The following is a 20,298-nucleotide window of genomic DNA, read 5'->3' as shown; positions in this document are numbered from 1 at the left end:
CAGATGGCCATCAAGAGGCCCTCTCGTCATCCTAGTATATTACAGAGAAACGAATAGACAAACAGACAAACAAACATACACAGATATAGCAATCTACAGTTAAGTAACTTCCGGGAAGTGGCAAGTGTGGCAAGATCAGGTAGGCACCCCAAGATCCGAGCCAGCAGACCGTGGGCCTCTTCTGCCTCTTTGTAGTGGTATATTATTGCACCTAAAAGGTGTCAGTTTGGGCATTCGCCCGCCATTCCGGACCCAATCAATTATCAATGCACTAATTTACATAATCTATAATCTATAAACCTAGCAAACCTGTCTCTAATTAAACGTAAAAAACAATTATCTTAATGATGTTCAGCCGGGAGGGGGGCGAGAGGGGGGGGGGGATCCCCATCCCCCCCTCCCCATCCCCCCCTCCCCACCCCAACATCCCGGCGGCAAAACAGCATCATGTGGACTGTCAACACTTCAAATAACTTTTAACTCTCAATAACCCTTAACGTTAGATGATAGATGAGTACTGAAGCGTCTTAGGCAGCATTGTTTTCATCGGCGGGCTGGTCCTGGGAGAACAAAGATGGGGAGGCCGGTCCGGTGTTTTCTTCTTGTAGATAGGACTCTGCGTCCGTAACTGTGGAGAAGTCTTTAAACGTTGAGCCGGAGAACAGGCGGAGCCGGGCCGGGTACATCAGAGCGAATTTTCGGTTGCTTCTTGCCAGGCGTGAGCATAAGGGGGTGAACTCCCTCCTCGCCCTGGCCACCTCAGCCGAGTAGTCCTGGAAGATATACAATTTTGTATCGTTCCAAGTAAGATCTCTCTTGCGTCGAGACGCGGTCCACATCGCCTCCTTATGAATAAAGTTCAAACATCGAAATATTACGGGGCGTGGGCGGGAGTCTGCTGAGGGTCTCTGTGGGCCTATTCCTCAGAGATTCCTAAGAGCTCAGGGAGTGTGGTCTGGATGAAGATAAAGAGTGCCGCGCCCTTCAGAGATTCAGGGAGGCCCACCACGCGTAAATTATTCCTGCGGGATCGGTTTTCGAGGTCGTCTAACTTGGATTGAATCTGGTATTGTGTTTTTTGCATAAGTGTCGTCTTATCCTTTAGCTCCGCGACGTCTTGGAAAACTCCCCCCACCACTTGTTCAGTGGTGGTGAGTCTCTTAGATATTTGCTTGTACTGTGACTTTAAGTCTTGCACTGCCTGCGTGACTTTGTTTGCATGGGCCTCCATTATAGGGCTAATAGTGTCCTGGATGGCTTTCACCATAGCCGAGTACGTTATAGGGGGCTCATGTGATTGGTGTGAAGGTGGTAGTGGGAATACATCTGTGGGTCGGGGGGAATGTGCGCCAGCACAGGAGGGATCAGGTGATCCGGGATCCGGTATAGAGGATGAGTCCTCGCTCGTGGGTAATGGGGCTGACACCAAGGTCTCTGGAGCATCTGTACCCTTTCTCCCCCTTCCAGTGGGCTGTGGCTGCTTGTTCTGGGTCTGGGTAGCTGGGACAGCCGCCATCTTATCTCTAGTGTTGCGGCTAGAGGAACGGTGTCTGGGGGTGTCCTCAGGGGCCGGGGTCCCCTGCATTTTTTCAAGCTTGTTGGCAGCCAGTGTAGCGGAGGTGTGATCGTAGGGAAGGGTAGTAAGATGACTGGGTGAGTCACTCTCAGTCCTGCTCTGGTGCTTAGTAGCAACAGGTGGGGGGAGGGGGTCAGGTGCTTCTTCGTCCCGGGGTCTCAGGGGGGAGTAGTGAAGATGTATCCCTCTAACTTTGTGTACTCACAGTTGTATGGCACGAGATTAGGGAGCGTGGAGGAACAGCAGGCTTTTTTTTATTTTTTTCCTGTTGGTTTTTCAGCCGCGTCGCAAGTCACCTGGGTGCGGGTGGTCTGCTGTAATGGCGGCCAGCCGTGGGAGGTGAGTCCCTGGAGTCCGGTTCTTCCTGGGCAGCTGGGCAGGCGAGTCCAGGTAGGGGTGGTCGTCCGGGGTGCCCGCCGGCGGTGTCCGTCTCTCCCGTCTCCCCTGGTGTAGTAGGAGCCGCCGCGCCACAGGTCACGTGGACGCGGCCGGCTGGGAGTAATGGCGGCTTGCGGGAGGGGGCCGGGATCGCGGCATCAGGACTGGCAGCGCTGCTTTCAGGTGAGCGGTCAAGGCGGCGGGGGTCGTCCTGGGGCGTTCTCCCAGGTGTCAGGCAGGCTTGCTGGGGTGGTAGCGGGTCCGGTCCGGCGATGGTGAGGCTGGGAGGCACGGAGCACTAGGCTAGAGCAGCTTGCTCCTCCAGCTCCGGAACCGGAAGTCAGTACCAACCATTTTCAATCATTTCAGACTTTAATGCCATGGTATGTTTCACCTTGCTAGCAAATCACTTCAATCTGACTGAAGTTTGTGGATATTCAATGGATAAATAGTGGGGGCTGTGTTAATATACTGGGTCAATGCTTATGTAGACTTGCGCAAATCCCAGGCTTATGCTACTACCAATGTAGAGTGACTGCATGTATGCAGAAATACACTGTTTTTTTCTTTGCGCTTTTAATTTATTTGAAATAACACTGGGGAACAGTCAATCTGTGGCCAGGGATTGAAGAGTCAATTTAGATTATTTTGTGTTCCTGATCATGAATATGCCATGCTTATTTTTCACTTGGCTCTAGTTTTTGAGATATGCATATGTCTTTAATATTTATTCAAAGTGTAATTAAGCAATATTAAAAATAGTTCTAATTACATTTGGTTCATAAAATGTAATTTAGAAAAAGACAGAGGATAATTGCACACATAAGTGTTGGGAAGCTATGGGAACTTTTTTTTTTGTATTATTTCCTTTTGTGTTCTGTTGCGGGCAGACTCCAACAGTATCGGCCATCATGTGACTTTAACACCTTCATATTTTTCTTCCATTACCTGAATATCCTCGTGGAACCCTTTACTCTGTTCTTTGCTGGAGGGAACGTGATCTAAATGGCTGTGCAAAAAATGTTCTTTAATACTTATGTTGGCACCTAGAGATGGAGCCAGCCTCAGCCAGACCGCCATATCCATAGCACCAGCCGGGGTCGTGGACTGGGACACATGAGAGCACTTCACACATGAGCTTGTCCCATTGCTGAGAATAGGGCATGTGAGTGTCCCATTCTGGTGGACAGGTCGGGGGTGGCGCAGGCTTGTGAGCGATGGACGGATGGCGATTAGTTCGCCAGAGCGGCTCCATCTTTACTTTTGGCAATACATTTTTACCATGTTGTGGACTAATTACTGATAGTTGTCTGCCTGTCAGTCTAAAAGATTTTCAGCATGTGCAGTGTTTAGGATTTGCTGAACATTCACCGTGTTCCAGTGAATGTGCAGCGAATCCTAATTCGCTTGACTTGTCCAATGCTTTTACATATAGTCTCATTAAACCCAATTTGATATGGAGAGTCGGCAGTATAATTTTTTTCCCCCCTGTTGATTAAAGGCTCATGACCGATGTTGGCTTCTCCTACAGTTATAACTTCTCTTGGAAGCAGTACGGTTTGCTTTGCAGGACTATGCCATAAGCATATGTGACAAGTATACTTAGTATATCCACTTTGCTGCCCACGAAGAAAGTTTAGCCGTTTTAAATCAACACAAACCGATCACAGATACTGAGTATAATATTTTTTTCTAAGACTTAACTTGATTTTTTAATACTGTTCTTTAATTTTTGTAAAACTGACTATCTGAATCAACGCATATTTATTCCCATTGTGCAGTAATACACATTTTAAGCTCCTTTTAAAACTATCCAAAAATAGCCTCTAGTCTTCTGTTGAATATTCTGCTAAACCCATCATCTGGAGGAGTTCATTAATATACGCAAGATTGTTATCTTGGCTAAAGAACAGCAGTCTGGCTTGCTCTCTGTATTGATACGATGTAACATCTGGCTCAAGTGCTCTCCTTGTAGTCTGGTAAAAGCTTGGCTCCTTTTTTCAATAAATTCAAGTCACAAATTTTAATACTTTAGTTTCTTTTGAGAATTTTTGGGAGTAAAGGAACTTTCTTCAAACTCCCTTTTATCTGTCACCTGCACTGGATAAAATGAATACAGTATTTCCATATCATCACACTTCATTTTGAACAAAGAACTGATTGACGGTACAGGTAATGCTTTGCTATGTGGTATTGCTTGTTTTACGGTATTCCTATTTGGGTATTCCCATTTGCGTTTTTTAAATTGATTGATTCATACTCTTCACATTTTCACATTTACTGCACAAAAGTAAGTCACTCAAGTGAACTTTTAGCTCACACAACATCATAGGTATACCTAAATTAAGAAGTCCTTTTCAATCACCTTTAGTCCAATTGCAGAGGGATTCCACGCAGGTTTTATAAACTTTGTGAGGCACCCAATTCTTGTCTTACTGGTATAAGGGATGTCCAAAATAAGCCTGATATACTTGTTTTACGAATACAGTTATATATTTTTTCTTTCTTTTGCAACACTATATTTACCACAAATATACAAAACAAATCAGGGTTGTTAGTACACCATCTCCGAAAAGAACAATTTTTTATGCAAAAACATGTCATGACTGTGGTCTGAGGATGTCTCTGCAGTCTCAGCAGTTCCACGCCTTCTCCCTGCATTAGTAAGGATATATGAATATGTTGTGTCTTAACTGTGACTACCAGCTACTTTATTACAAATAAAACAAATTATTATTGTTGAAAGAAGGTAGTTAGAGCAAAGCAAAGTTGATTCTGTTAATTAAAGTGACTATTAAAATTTAAAATGGAGAAAATTATTGAATTTTATAATTTTTTATTAATTTGAAGAATGGAGCAAATTTCGCTATAGCGAAGATCTAATGTGAAAATAGAACCTGCGAGTACTCGCAAACCGATCTTCAATCCTTGGCAATACAATTTTTTTTTAAATTTGTGTCCATTTTGCCAACAGCTCCTTGTTAGCCGCCAAGTGTGGCAAGACATTTTAGTTTGTTGTACAAACAGCAGTACCTTTTTGCCTAAAACTAAAAACTGTACAGCAACCAGTTGGTAAAACATGATTACATTATCTGATTTTCCCTTATTTTATGTAATAATCTGTACGATTATTTGTTACGCATGCCCAATTGTCACACCGTATAAACTAAATCTGCACTGTCCTGATCACTGGGCAGTTGGTGAAGCATGGTTTATTTTTCCAATGGTCTGCATTATTGAACAGTAGTGATTTGGTGGGTATCACACACCTACAATGCAATGGTTTGAGGGGCGTTGAAAGGGAAGAGAATTGGACAACTGTTAAGATCTATGTATTCATTCACAGACTGGACATACCGGTAGGGCTTTTAAAATATAAAAAAAAGCTATTGAACTAAAAGATGTTGTGGTAATAAAGAATCCTGGTAAAATGCATATTATGCTTAGAATTATCGGAGGAGCAGGCTGATTCAGGATCCGAATTTGGCCCCACCCCAATGGTCGGGTTTGCACATGTGCATTTCTGATATTAGCAAATTACACACTCGCCGGGCAGTTCTCTGCGGGGAGGGAGGAACGTGGGGTGGACACAGGGCCTGACCAGTGGAACATCCATCGTTTTATCTTAAAAAAGCTGGGCGTTCCCCTGGGTACGGTGGTGGGCCGATCCCACCCTGTCTTAGTCCTAGTGCTCGTAAATAACATTCAGTTCAGACTGACTTTTACTTGTAAAGGCAGGAGAAACCATTTGATGGTCGGCGTCCATCGAATGATTTCTCCACTAGCGGCTGCATGCGAGGTGTACCCCTATATACTGGAAGGCCATGTAGGTGTGTAGATTTCACACACATTCTGCAATGGCCTATGTGGCATTTTGGAGGTAGTTGCCTAGCTACGCTCAGCACACAGCATTGCAGTGCACTGAGCGGGTGTCTGGCTATTTACGTAGCGGTCGTACTGCAGCACATCACTCCGCACAAAAAGCTGGGTCGCCCCGTGTGTACAGGGCTTTGCTCCCTGCTTATATCTTGTCTCTTGTGCTCTCTACCCCTCTTTTCTTTCACTTACTATTTCATGACTGCCCCAGTTTTATCGTACCACTTTTTATTTTTTAGTTTTCTATTTTTCTCTGAAATGTTCTCTTTCATTGTTAAAATGGAAGTTGCGCACCTGCTGTGTGACTGCCACATGCTATGTATGGTAATATGTCTAAACAGCATGTAGTGGGCAATGCCTGAGTAGGGTTAGTGGGAATGAATTGTGGCCGGGCTGGCCCATATTGATGATGGTGACATGTTCATCATTACTGGCAGTGGGCACACCATTCGGGTTTTTACTGCTAATGTCAGACACAGTTGTTGATGTATAGTCCATACACCCCTCTAATTTATGCTGCTGCATCAAAATGTACTTATTATGGGTATTTTTATTATTTCCATTAATTTAGCTGTAAATGAAAACTAGCTACCATTAAAGAAACCTGTATTGTAATGAGTATCACTGTACTACTGTACATCATTTCATATATTGGATGTCCCCTATTAACAGGACTATGCATGCGACATTATGCCGTCACACTTTTAAGGAAGACTATACAAATTGACAAATGTTTTTTTTGCCTTGAAGATTTGTGTGCTCTACCGCTCATCATCCATCTAGAGTGTTAAGTTATGTGTTAAACCTACTCCCCCCTCATGTTGACATAACTGTAAAACAAATAAAACATTCATTATATCTTTTGTAAAAAGCCATTACATCGCTCTGATTAATTGTTCATAAGAGGTCGGGGACAGCCAGCCCTTAATAGCTTCATCCGTCAGCCAGGGCTTTGCTTGTCAGTAAGTACCCTTTTCCCAACTGCGAGAATCGTGCTCTATGAACTTTACAGAGATGAGCAGAAAGGGCATGTGCCAAGATGGAGATTCCTCTGTGTGCAGTTACTGTCACACGCTGATCTGGAGTTGTGGCGCATTTAATACAACAGAGGCAAAGAAGAGCCTGAAACATGAAGAATTGTTTTAAATGTAGAGTATAATCGGTCATGAACTTTTCATGTATCTAGTATTAGTGGGGGTTTACTGTGAAATGTGAGATGTGGGAGGGGGGAAAAAACAACATTATGCAGTTTGTTATTAATACCTAATACCTTGGTGGAAGGATTATTTGATATTTTGTTGAATCTGAAAAAGTGAATAGTTTTATGTTAAGAGAAAACTTATGTGCATATTAGTAATCTTAATAAGGTAAAAACATAATGCTTTCACAATGAAGGGTTTATTTATTTATTACCAGTTTCTTATATAGCGCACACATATTCCGCAGCGTTTCACAGAGAATATTTGAACATTCACATTAGTCCCTGCCCCAGTGGAGCTTACCATCTATATTCCCTACCACATGTACACACACACACACACACACAAACACAGACATTCTAGGGTTAATTTGTTGGGAGCCAATTAACTTATCACTATATTTTTGGATTGTGGGAGGAAACCAGAGTACCCATAGGAAACCCATGCAAGTACGGGGTGAATATACAAACTCCACACAGTTAGGGCCATAATGGGAATCTAACCCATGACCTCAGTGCTGTGAGGCAGTAATGCTAACCATTACACCATCCATACTGCCCCAAATTAGGTTTAGACCTAATTTGTGGTATTGTGGTGTTACACACACACAAACGCATATATTTTATATTCAGAACTGCAGATACAGCTTGATATGTCGAGCCATATAGCCACTGCTTTTTTGTGTACTCCTGTAATGGTAATACTGTATATCATGTAGTGCATAATGCTTATTGTGAGTGAGCCACTGGCAACTCTGCCAACATTGGGCTTCTTTTTTCCTTTTGTCGAAAATGCATCTTAATCTCAATGTGGCTATAACGCACAATGATACTCTGCTGATGACACCTGTCTATTGTTTGCGATTGAGCCTGTATACTGAACAGACCTTGTATTGGTGTGCTATCTGGCATGCCAAGAGGGGCTGTTTGCCATGACTGCAGCAAAGATGTATGAAGATGCATCTATAGCTTCCATAATCTATACATGTCAGAAACTGATTGTGTTATTTTCTGAATCTTTTTATAAAAATTCAAAATGATACCTAAATAATTGGTGGTGGGACTGTGTGCCGTTTAGTACAGTGGGCCTTATTCGAGTTGACTCTTTCTGACAAAATCCTTCTTAGATGGACAAAACCATGTGCACTGCAGGGGGGCAGATGTAAAATGTGCAGAGAGAATTAGATTTGGGTGAGTTATTTTGTTTCTGTGCAGGGTAAATACTGGCTGCTTTATTTTTACACTGCAATATAGATCTCACTTTGAAGTAAAACCCCACCCAAATCTAATTAGATCTGCACAAGTTACATCTACCCCCCTGCAGTGCACATGGTTTTGTCCATCTAAGAAGGATTTTGTCTGAAAGAGTGAACTCGAATAAGGCCCAATATGAGTAGATGGACATCTGCACAAAATATCAGCAATGCTCCTAAAATAGAAGGCTTGAACCAGACAAAGCTGTGTGCCTTTTATCAACCAAGGACACGCTGTACTCTTTAGTTCTGTGTGCAGCTGATGACCGTTGATGGATCTGTGTCTGGCCTGATGTCCTTTGTTTGACTATCCTCTCCAATGTGTTTCTCCAAGATAGCCAGGCTTCCTTGAGACAGTCCAGAATTCAATTGGTTGAACTTTTGCTGAAATGCAATTTAAATATTCCCAATGGATTATCTTTCAGGGATCTTCTGTTTGATACCCAGAAGACTATAGTCCATTATCTGTTGGGAACTGAATATCCCTGTTGTCTCACAGACAAGGTTCTGTTCACATTTGAATGAAGGCCATAGATTCAAAAATTGCTATTTTTCATTCAGTTGTGCTCATCTTCTACTTAGTCGTAGGGTGTTTTTTGCTCCCTCTGGAATTGGTAGATTCTGATAAGGGGAGCCGTATTCCAAGGCTTTTCAATGTTCGTTGGAGGGTCTGTTGCGCTATCTACAAGTTAAAGCTCTTTACATTTGTACTCCAAATTGGGCTAGTTATAAACCTCTGTACAAGAAAAAGATATAGAAGATCCATTTGTGATTTGATAGCGCTGTATTTATTCGTTTTAAACTTCTAGTGAGAGGACATAGTGTTCATTCTAGCACCCACCATCTTTGAAAACCCATGCAGTTCCTCTTCCCATGCTTGGGGTGTCGCTGTCTGCTGTGATGTTTCTAGAACAGGTCTGGTTTGCATATTAGTGCTGATATACAGACCACACTGTGCTAGAAGCACTACAGCAGACAGCGACACCCCAGGCGGGGAAGAGGAACTGCATGGGTTTTCAAAGATGGTGGGTGCTAGAATGAATACTAGGACTTTAATCATTAAATTGGACACAAGGGTGCCCTATTCAAGAGACAGATTTTTAAGTTCATGGGATTTAGCCATTACAGATGTTTCTGTAATTCTGAGGGTATATTTTTGGAAGCCTATTACATAGCAGATAAACCTTTTACTTTTGGATGACATCATGCAGATTGTAGATTGACATGGTGGTATCTGATGAGTTGGCTCACAAGGTTGCGTGCATCTGCTCCAGCACTTTATTCTATGTTTTGATAAACATCATGTGTGTCCCGTGCATCTTCATGTCTTCTGTTGTTTCCGGTAGCGAGGTTGCCTTCAGTGCACAGAAAAGTTGAGAGGAAGTTTTGGCTTTTGAGGTAGCACCTGGCTGCTAAGAAAACCATAGGGCTTTCAGCATGGCAAATGGTTCATTATGACATTTACAGTATATTGGTTTAGTTAGGTCTATTCCATCTTGTCAGGTCTATAGGCAGTATTCAATGAGAATTTTCTCCGTGCATGGCAAGAGGATTTTTTCTCTCGCCGTGTTTTTACGTAGATTCTTCATGTTAGGAGATTCTCAGTCACTGGTCTTTATACACGATTCAATGTCGCAGGGGCTCGTTGCCCCTCGCGGCGAATCTTAACCCCTGCAGCGGACGAGCATCCGCTGCAGGGAGCCATGGGACGGTAACAGGCAGGGAGATTGAAGTCTCCCTGCCTGCCCCAGAATGTATGTGGAGGGGAGGAGGGCTCCCCGGGACCCAGGGAGCACAGGCTGCCCCCCCCCCCCCCAGAGCCAGCAGGGGACCGGGTATATTCACTGCTCCTGTTCGTGTAAAAAAAAAATATATATATATATATATATATTCATGTGCTATAAGCACATGAATAAAAATAGCATGCCCCTTCACAGAATAAAAGTCCTGATTTTTTGACACCACAATTAAAAATAAAAACCTTTTATTTTAAAAGTTCACATTCCACTTCTCCATGAAAAGATGGAGAATTGCTACATGGAGAGAAAGATGGTGAAAATATCACATTGAATAGGGTGGTTCACTTTTTGAGACCAAAATTCTCTGTCCAACGCGAAAAAAGCACAAATTCTCCATAAAACACGGAGAATTTTTCTCATTGAATACTGCCCTCTGAGTTTACTTTGTCTGGCTAAATAGTTTGTGTATATCTTTGATCTTGACAGCAAAAGACTTTTGAGACCAGGTTGTCCAGACCATGCTTAGGGATGAAAGGGTTATTCTGGCCACAAATTCCACACGCATAGAACATCTATACCTTCTAATAGTCTCCTAATTTTCTTTATCCATGACAGTCACTGGGTATATATCAGAGACGAAGTTGAAGTTTTTGTTAGTATATTCTTGATTTCCCAAGCTCCTGTTGTGGCATTTTACAATTTTGTTGATCTATTTTTTTAAATTGTGCTTGTACACTCTTCTCTTTGGTTTTCAGACTAGGAGCTCACGCCACTCCCAAAGCGGCCAACCCGGCCTTGCAGATCAAGCAGCCAAATTGTCCTTCGCGTCTGCGGAGTCCCTGGAGACCATGTCGGAAGCCGAGCTACCACTGGGGTTTAACAGGATGAATCGTTTCCGGCAAAGCCTTCCCTTGTCTCGTTCCACCAGCCAAACCAAACTACGTTCACCAGGTCTGTGTTCAACTGGGTGGTGTTTACTGCTAATATCAACATTTACAGTCCATGTAATAACCTTACGTTTATGTGTAAATGTTCAGTGAAGTACAGCAACTAAAAACCTTTAAAACAAACTAGTGGGGGGAAAAACAATAACTATCTGATAGAGGGAAAGTTGCTCCTAAAAGCAAAGTTGCTAAAGAAGTCCTTATGTGTAATAGGTACCCTTGTTTTAGATGTAATAAAGTTGTCACTCTGCTTCCAGGGGTTTTGTTCCTGCAGTATGGTGATGAGACAAGACGGGTGCACATCACCCATGAGATTACCAGCATGGACACATTACATGCTCTTATTGTGCACATGTTCCAGCAAAAACTCACCATGGGAATGCTGAAATCTCATAACACCGCCATACTTATCAAGGATGAGTCCCGCAATGTCTTCTATGAATTGGAGGATGTCAGGTATTTATTGTGTAAAGACTATAAACTTGGATTTAGTACAATTTGCCGTAATATGATAGACAGAGGCCAATAAGGAACTATACAATTACTGTATATAGGGGCGGGCCCTAGGCTGCACACCATAACTACATGTAATGAGAGGTGCTACCCTACTGAGTCTTTTGGTGCCACACACAGAGACAACAATGTATGTGCACTATTCAAGTATTACTATTACAATTTAATAGTAATATATTATGCAATACATTTTGCAGTTAAATGGAGGGTTTTTGCATAAACTTTGCCAAGGTTCTGGGCTTCCCAAACATGTCCTGGAAAACAAATGATCGAGTAAGCCCCTAATATTCTAAAGGCTTCAGTCTAGAGCATGGGGCATCACCAAACCAGCCCAATAAACTAGCCAAGAAAGCACAGTAGTAACCGATAGAAAGAGAAGTGATAATGTGTTTGATAAGTGAAAGCATCTACTATGTGTCAGAAGTGTTACAGCTGTGAAGATAGAAGTGTGTAAAATGCTCCATGTATAAAAAAAAAACAACGAAAGTTCTATAAAGTTCTGAAATATGATTTATATTGTGATGTCTTGAAGCAGCTCAGGGGACCCCATGCCCCAAAACTCACCCCACAACTGACATACTGTATAAATGAATAGGTTTTACCTAGAATTGTGCTTTATTTAATATGCAGTCAACAAATGCAATTTAAAATCAGACAGGTGGGAGGGTAGTACTCCAGACTGAAGAGTCTCGTTCCTTCAAGTGCACATACAAATACACACTATAGGATGTAACCATTTATTAACCAATAATGGGAGACCTTGCTCTCTATACAATATACCTATTTTGTTTGCCTGTTCTCCACTTTCTCCTATAATTACCAATTTACAAATTTGGGTACTGATGGCGTTCACGATTCTCTTTTTTTACCAGAGACATCCAGGACCGAAGTATTATAAAGATCTACCGGAAGGAACCCATTTATTCCTCGTTTCCTGCACCTCATATCACCAACGGGGACGTGAGAGTAAGCGGAAAAGACCGCTGGTCAGACTGCTGTCACCGGCTTTGGCTGGGTCTGGGCTGGGGGCTGGAAGTAGGTGGCAGCGATTGCTCCCAGCCCAGAAGCATGTGTGTGTCTTTGTGTGGAATGGGAGCTGTGCATGTCTGTGGTGTAAGGTATGCGTCTACATGTGAAACTATAGTGTACATTGGCTGTTTGTATGTAATGCAAGGTGTGCTGTTACAGTACATGAGGCTGTGTGTGGTCTGTATGTAATGAATGGTGTGCAGTTATATGCAAGACTATAAATGTGTGTGCATGATCTGTGTATAAGGTAAACAAGACTATAGGTGTGTATCATTTAGAAGTATGTAATGCAAAGTGATCTGCATGTACAGATATACAGTAGATAAGTGTGCACGGTCTGTATATAATGCACAATGGGTTACATGGATTGTACCTTGTGTAAATAAAATGTGTGTATGTGTGTGAGAGAAATATACACATCCAAGTGCGTATTTTAATAAATTGATAATAGTATGTCATTTAGTACTGGAGAGGTGTGTTGTATGTAAAGGGGTCCTTTCCCTGTTTGCAGCTGTGGTTTGTCTCTGGGATAGTGTGCGTATATATAAGCAAATATACGCACTGACCAGTAATTAGACTCAGGAAATTAGTCTGCCTTCTGTCTATAAATTGTCAGTATTCTGTATTTAGCATTGCATATAACCCAAGCATTAGATGTCTCGCTCTGCATATATTTATCAGTAGCTCTCCTGAAAGGTTTCTCTGTGATAATGAGTCATCTTTGTACAGAGTGCTTCTCTCGCTCTCTTTCCCCATGTTCCTATTTCTGTCTCTGGAGACTGTAGGTGTGATCCTGCATACCAATGTCTACAGCTTCCTCACATCAGAGGGATTCCCCATCTTCTGTATATGCACAGCGCAGGGCAGTCAGGAGTGTGTTAATGAGCTGGGATGCTTCGTCATATACAGTAGAGAGCATTCTGATGCCAATTGAGCAGTTGTGTATAGGGTTGATAGTTATATAGATTATATAGATAGAAGTGTTTAATAGTGTACAGTGATAATACAGTGGTACTTGCTGTCTTGCAGGTATGTCACCACTATTTCAAGTACTTTATGTGTATAATGATGTGTGTAGATATACAAGCATATCCTGTATGCAACTGTGCAAGAATAAGCGTATACTGTAGTCATATGTGGAAAGGTCTGGGATGTATCCGCTAATATATATATATATATTTTAATGTCTGTTTCTATATGGATGTGTACAGTGTTAAGTACAGACATATACAGTAAATGTTTTCAGTGAGGCCAGTATAACGTTACTGAATGTTGGAGGCTTACAGTATTGAATGTATATTTGTTTGCTGCTGTACCTGCCTTGTGTATATGTACTGTATGTTGACAGAGCAGCATGATCATTTAGTTTGTTCTTCATATGTGGCATGCATATCTATTTTTCTTTTTTTAAACACAGTATATGAACATGTGAGTATGTGTCTGTAACCCTAAAAATATTTACTTGCCGCTATGGTCCATTTTCACGTTTCGAAGGTTTCTTGTTTTCCTGCAATCTTCTAGTACTATGGGGCAGATGTATTTAGCCTGGTGAAGAGATAACGTGGAGCTACAGTAGAAGATGATAATGCACCAGCCAATCAGCTGTGTTTAAAAAATGACAGTTTCCTAATGTTTTTCTAGCATTCTGTGTCGGATCTACCCCCCCCCCCTTCCCCCCTCGTTATCCATACCCCAAACCCCCCTTACCTCTCAATATTCTAAACCTTCGTATGTTCTTATACTCATTCAATCCTTAAGTGTTGTCAGATTATTGTTAAGGAAAATCTATCATACTATATTGATATTATTATATACATTCCATTGTTAAGAACATACATGTATACCCCTGTTTATTGTACTACTTTAAAACCAAATAAAAACATTTTGCAAATAAAAAATAACAGTTAGGCATTGATTGGCTGGTACGTTATCACCTCCTACTTCATCTCTTCACCAGGCTTAATACATCTGCACCCTTATATTAGTTAGGTCCTATAAGTCAGTTTATATTCTTTTCAGTGCTGGGATGTCTCCAATCTCGCACAAATGCGGCTTGCAAATATCTACCTTCCTGCTCAATAATAATCCCACCTACTATACCGTTATAGCGATATAATGTGTGTATCATTTATTATTAATATAAATAGTTATGAAGTATTTGTATGATAGATTTCTTGTATCAGTAGTTTTAAGTTAAAAGTATCCCCTTTAATAATAAATTATTGTTATTGCAGTTTGTTGATGATAATTCTTGACAGTCCATGACTAATTATAGGTTAGGGCCATCCTCTAGCTATGAAAATACAACTATGTTACTTTCTTTTTACTGATTTAAGTGGGTATATTTGGCAAATATAATTAATCACTATTATATTATACAAATCAAATGCCAGACTCCGGAAATAATGGATTTACTGTACAAATGATATATATCTGCTTAGTATGTGTCTCTACTGCCAAGACAAAAACCATTGCGCTGCATGATTATATATGTGACATCCATTACCATGCTGATTATGTTGTGTAACTATCCCTTTACAGCGTGAGATGATGTACAGTTCCAGGGATTCTTCCCCTACTCGCCGCCTAAATAGCATGTCTCCTGCTTCCCACATGACCACAGGGTCTCCACCTCCAGTGCTCCAGTCCTCATCCCCAGCACGCTCCCGCATGTCTTACAGCGGTGGGCGCCCACCTTCCTATGCTGGAAGTCCTGTACACCATGGGGACAGAATGTCTGGTCTCCCTCCGGCCCAAGGAGTCTCCCCCAGTCCTAGTGCTATTTTGGAGAGAAGAGATGTGAAGCCTGATGAAGATCTCTCCAACAAGAATGTGGTGATGGTGAAGAATGAGGGACTCTATTCAGATACCTATGGAATGGTCCATGAAGGTAGACTTAGCATTACATCTACTCAGTCCCTTGCTGGACTGGGTGACCCTTTCTCATACCCAGGGGGGCTGTACAAGCGTGGGTCAGTTCGCTCTCTGAGCACATACTCTGCAGCTGCTCTACAGACAGATCTAGAAGATGGAATGTACAAACCGAACTCTCAGATCTATGGAGATACATATGGACCTGGAATGGGTTTCCGTATCCCGCCATCATCTCCACAGAAGGTGTCCGATGGAAGGATGGTGGATGTACAACAGAGTCAAGGACCCCATAGCCCCTACTCAGGGCCTTCTAGCCGCTCATCCCCTGTACGCCAGACTTTTCGCAAAGATTCCTCCTCTTCTGTGTTTATGGATAGCCCTGTTGGCAAACAAAGGAACCCTAGCTCTTCCTCGGGTAACAACGAAATATTTCCTGGTCCAGGTGAACGTCCTCTGTCTGGTTTCAGCTCCCCAGTACCCACTAAAGAGGTGGAGACCAGGTAAGATAAAGATTAGATGATGATGATGATATACATTTTGTGTTAAAATAAAACTTTCGGTATTACAGTTGATTGAATGTGTAAACATTTGCATTGAACAAGCTCATAAAGTGCTATTAGCATTATATTTCCTGCAGACTTGGTAAATGAACTGTCTAACAGTTATTTGTCTTTTTAATTGTTCTTAAATATTCCACTTGTTGGTAGTATTGTGCTTTTGCTTATAATCATTTGCAGTTGGGTAAATTCAAAAAAGTTACCAGTTTTTCTCAGGGCTTGTCCACACAGTATGCAATGATAGATGTATAGCCTTTTGGCGTGGGAAATATAGAGTTCACTATTTAGTCCATGCGGAACCAATATATATATATAATATATATATCAATGCATGGAGATGGCTCAGGTTTTTTACATTACTTTTTTAAAATTGCTTGTCTTATTTTTATAATGCTTTTAGGTAGATGTTTTTGTGTTTTATTTGAAGCATGAGACTTATGGGTAAGTGTACTAAGCAGTGGCTTTTGGAAGCCTGCATTTGCTCCTAATTTTAAAACTGCACTGATCGTAAATGCAATGTTTTTGCTTGTTATATTTGACATTTTAAAGTTTGGGGTGAAACCCACAGAGAAACTTAGTAACTTTACCCCTTTATTTATACAATAATATTAATGTAAAGGACGCATCCAAGAATAGGAAGTCCATTTGTGTGCTTCACATAAAAACTTATATTCAATGCTCCAGATTCACCATTTTTTAGCGAATCGGGCTGTTTTCACTCCTTGCGGTGAATCTTTTTCACGGAAAATCTGATTCACCCAATGTTCACTGTTTGCCGAAAGCGAACAGTGAATGCTGGCCAGTTCTCAGTTTCATGCGCGCTGCAATTCGCTGGTGTATTTCAATGGAGTTTTCACTGGTATTCACCGAGAGTGTATTCAATGCTAGTATGGAGAACTGCTTTCAGCATGATTTTCACCATGATTCACCGTTTTGCATTCAACATCTTTTTAATGTGAACTGGAATGTGATCTTTTAAAATAATTTTTTTTTTTTTGTGGCAAAAAATCTGAAATTTTATTCTGTGAAGGGGCATGCTATTTTTATTCATGTGCTTGCAGCACATGAATATATATTAAAAAATTATTTTTTTTACACATTCGCCAGCAGGGGGTGGGGAGCCGCTCATTACATATTCACTTCACACTGGTTCTGCTCATTCCATATGCACGATCGGGACCAGTGAAGCTGCTCCCTACCAGTGTCCCCTGCCAGCTCTCCTAGGGGCTTTTGCTGCCTGTGTCCCCAGGAGTCCTCCTTCTCCCCCATAAATTCTGGGGCAGGCAGGGAGGCTTCCATCTCCCTGCCTGCCGCCATCCCCGTTCCCTGTCACCCTATTCAACTCTGCAGGGGCTCGCTGCCCCTGACGGTGATTTTTAACCTCTGCGGTGTTGAATAGGGTGACAGGGAGGGCTGGCAGCGAATGCTGCAGCCCTCCGGAACCCTGCAAATGTGCAGCGAACCCTAAACATCGATAGAAATTTCCTCTACCTCCCCCATGGCAGCCAACACCTGTGGGTTATCTCCCTTCTGGGTAGTACTTGGAAAGGAAAAAAAGACATCCGGCCCCTATATAAGGCTCCTCCTCCTGGGCCTCCTTGTCTTTTTTTCCTTTCCAGCAGGGTAGTGCATGGAGCAGCAGGTGGAAAAATCCTGCAGGAAAGGTGATGGCTTACCCCAGCGACGAAACTACTATCCCCGACGCCCAGAGCGCACCGGGGAGGAGAGAAGGTGGTGCCGGCCTTCAGAGGTAGGACAGACCTCGGGTGCTGCATGCCGCTTCCTAGTGGAGTGGGCTCAAGCGGCGGCGTCCTCAGGCGGCACAAGGGCTTACAGTGGTGCGCGCCTGGTCCGGGTTAATCAGTACGTGAGACCGGACGGACGTCATAGGGGGCGCGGCGCATAAGTATGACGCGGCAGCACACGGAAGACGCTGGAGTCTATGTGTGCTGCTGCAAGCGCGCTATTGCCGGAAGGACAGACCTATACCCAGTACAGCCAGCCTAAAAGTGAGTACGGCGGGCGCACATGTGCAGGATACACGCAGTGGCAGTATCAATGCGGTGCTAACTTCTATATGTTGTTGGCAGGCAACTTGAAGTTGTTATGGAGGAAGAAAAACGACCAGTCGTTAAAAAATCGGGGTAAGCCAACTGTAAGCCGGGTGAAAACCTGTATCATTAAGGGGGAGTGTGGCTTTGGGCTAAACACTCGGTATGTGTTCTTTTGCTGCAGGTCAGATTCCAGCAAGGATAAAGGGGACCTTAAAGCAAAACACAAAAAAATGCACTTGGCTAAATGTCTAATGTGCACAAAGGATTTGCCTGACAATAATATTGGAAGTGTGTGTGAGCAATGCAAATCACCTCAGATACCCCTAACCCAGATGACGGGTTTAGTAGACATGCTCAGAGTGGCCCTTACTGACACATTTGTAACCAAGGAAGACCTGGTTAAGGCTACAAGCAAAAGAAGCAGGACAGTGTCAAGTGAAGGCTCTGCAGGCTCAGCAGAGGAATTTGAGGCAGGGGCTCTGGCAGATGAAGAGGAGGTGATAGCTGATAAATCAGATTCAGATTTTAACCCAGACATGGTGGAAAATCTGATACTGTTGATACATAAGTCTCTAGAGATAGAGGATAAACAGGAGAGCATTCTGCCTCAAGATCTCCTATTTAAAGATAAAAAGAAGAAAGGGAAATGTTTTCCATTATCTCAAACTCTTAAAGAGGCAGTCGCAGAAGAATGGAAATTCCCAGACAAAAAGGTCTCAGTGCCCTTAAAGATTAATAAAATGTACCCATTCCAGAGTGACCAAGTCGCAACATGGGAAGAACTACCCAAGGTAGATGCAGCAATAGCAAGAATTTCAAAGAAAACAACGCTTCCCTTGGAAGATGCGAACATTTTTAAAGATCCGATGGAGCGGAGAATAGAGTTAGGTTTAAGGAAACAGCACTTAACCACAGGAGCAGCCTTAAAGCCAGCAGCATCTATGGCTATAACATCAAGAGTCCTTAGGGGATGGTGTCAGCAGTTGGAAGTCGACTTACTGGATGGGATCAAGAGATCTGAAATACTAAAGGGGGTGCAAAACATACAACTAGCGATAGAATTTCTTTGCGAAGCTTCTATGGACTCTCTGAGATTGGCGGCAAGGGCAAATGCCACAGCAGCAGTGGTGAGACGAGCACTTTGGCTCAAACCCTGGGCTGCGGATGTACAGTCCAAAAACAAGTTGCTAACACTACCTTTTCAGGGTGACTACTTATTCGGGGCTCAGTTGGATGAGATAATAACGAAAATCTCTGGAGGAAAATCGGTATGGTTACCGCAGGACAGAGCGGCAAGAAAAAGTGCTACTAATAAGCAGTTTAAATACCAGCCTCAAGACTATAAGGAAGCTAGGGCCTATCGCCCGGGTAGAGGCTACAGAAGAGGAAATTGGTCATCAAGATCTAATTTTCGTGGCCAAAGGGGAAGAGAAAACAGATTTTTCTCCAAACAGAATACCCAATGACGCCAGCCCACAGACTGTGGGGGCCAGGTTACTTCACTTTGCAAGAATTTGGGAAAACTACAAAGGTTACAAAATAGAGTTCAAAACCAAACCAGGAAGATTCTTTACAGAATCACCGGTGCCCAAAGAAAAAGCAGAAAGGGAAGCTTTACTATCCAGCCTCCAAGTCATGATACAGCAGAAAGTGGTAGTGAAAGTACAAAAATCACAGGTAGGAGAAGGCTGGTACTCCCGTTTCTTTGTAGTGCGGAAAGCGACGGGAGGATTCAGAACTATACTAGATCTAAGAAGATTAAACCGGTTCATTCATGTAAGGGCATTCAAAATGGAAGCGGTGAAAACAATCCTACCAGATATAGGTCAAGATATGTTCATGACAGCCATCGATTTAAAAGATGCCTACCTCCATGTACCAATTTACATAGCGCACCAAAAGTTTCTACGCTTCTCAGTCGGCGGAATAAGCTACCAGTTCACGGCACTTCCGTTTGGACTGGCAACCTCCCCAAGAACATTCACAAAAGTCCTGGTAATTGTGATAGCAGTGCTAAGAAGGCAAGGCATAATGTTATGGCCCTATCTGGACGACATATTGATTGTGGCAAGGTCAAGGGAACAGGCAGTCGACCATACACAGAGGGTGTTGGAGTGCCTAAAAGACCACGGTTGGCTGATAAACTTGCAAAAAAGCAAGCTGGTGCCATCAAACCAAAGAGATTATTTGGGAGTGACAATAGACACAAGGTTAATGAATGTGAAATTAACCAAGGAGAGGCAAAAGAAGCTAATAAGCTTCCTGAAATCGATGATAAAGAAATCGATAGTCTCATCAGAGATGTGT

General features: G+C 42.6%; 1 protein-coding gene across 8 annotated transcripts in view; it reads left to right on the top strand.

Moving 5' to 3' along the window:
• SRCIN1 (SRC kinase signaling inhibitor 1) overlaps positions 1–20,298 on the top strand; it is a 375,505-nt gene that overhangs the window by 300,679 nt on the left and 54,528 nt on the right. For 7 of the 8 annotated variants that reach the window (XR_014444468.1, XM_083147128.1, XM_083147130.1 and 4 more), the window contains exons 5-8: positions 10,776–10,971; positions 11,222–11,420; positions 12,350–12,512; positions 15,048–15,880. Coding sequence is in view for 7 of the 8 variants with exons in the window: in XM_083147128.1 (XP_083003254.1) it covers positions 10,776–10,971; positions 11,222–11,420; positions 12,350–12,512; positions 15,048–15,880 (1,391 nt within the window). In the remaining variant the exon portion in view is untranslated. The remainder of the gene's footprint in view (positions 1–10,775; positions 10,972–11,221; positions 11,421–12,349; positions 12,513–15,047; positions 15,881–20,298) is intronic. The other variant, XM_083147133.1, reaches the window with a different exon arrangement.

Source organism: Crinia signifera, chromosome 6, assembly GCF_055691185.1.
Source record: "Crinia signifera chromosome 6, ASM5569118v1, whole genome shotgun sequence".
NCBI lineage: Eukaryota > Metazoa > Chordata > Amphibia > Anura > Myobatrachidae > Crinia > Crinia signifera.
Note: the sequence above shows the minus strand (reverse complement) of the source record. Positions and strands in the feature narration are given on the sequence as shown.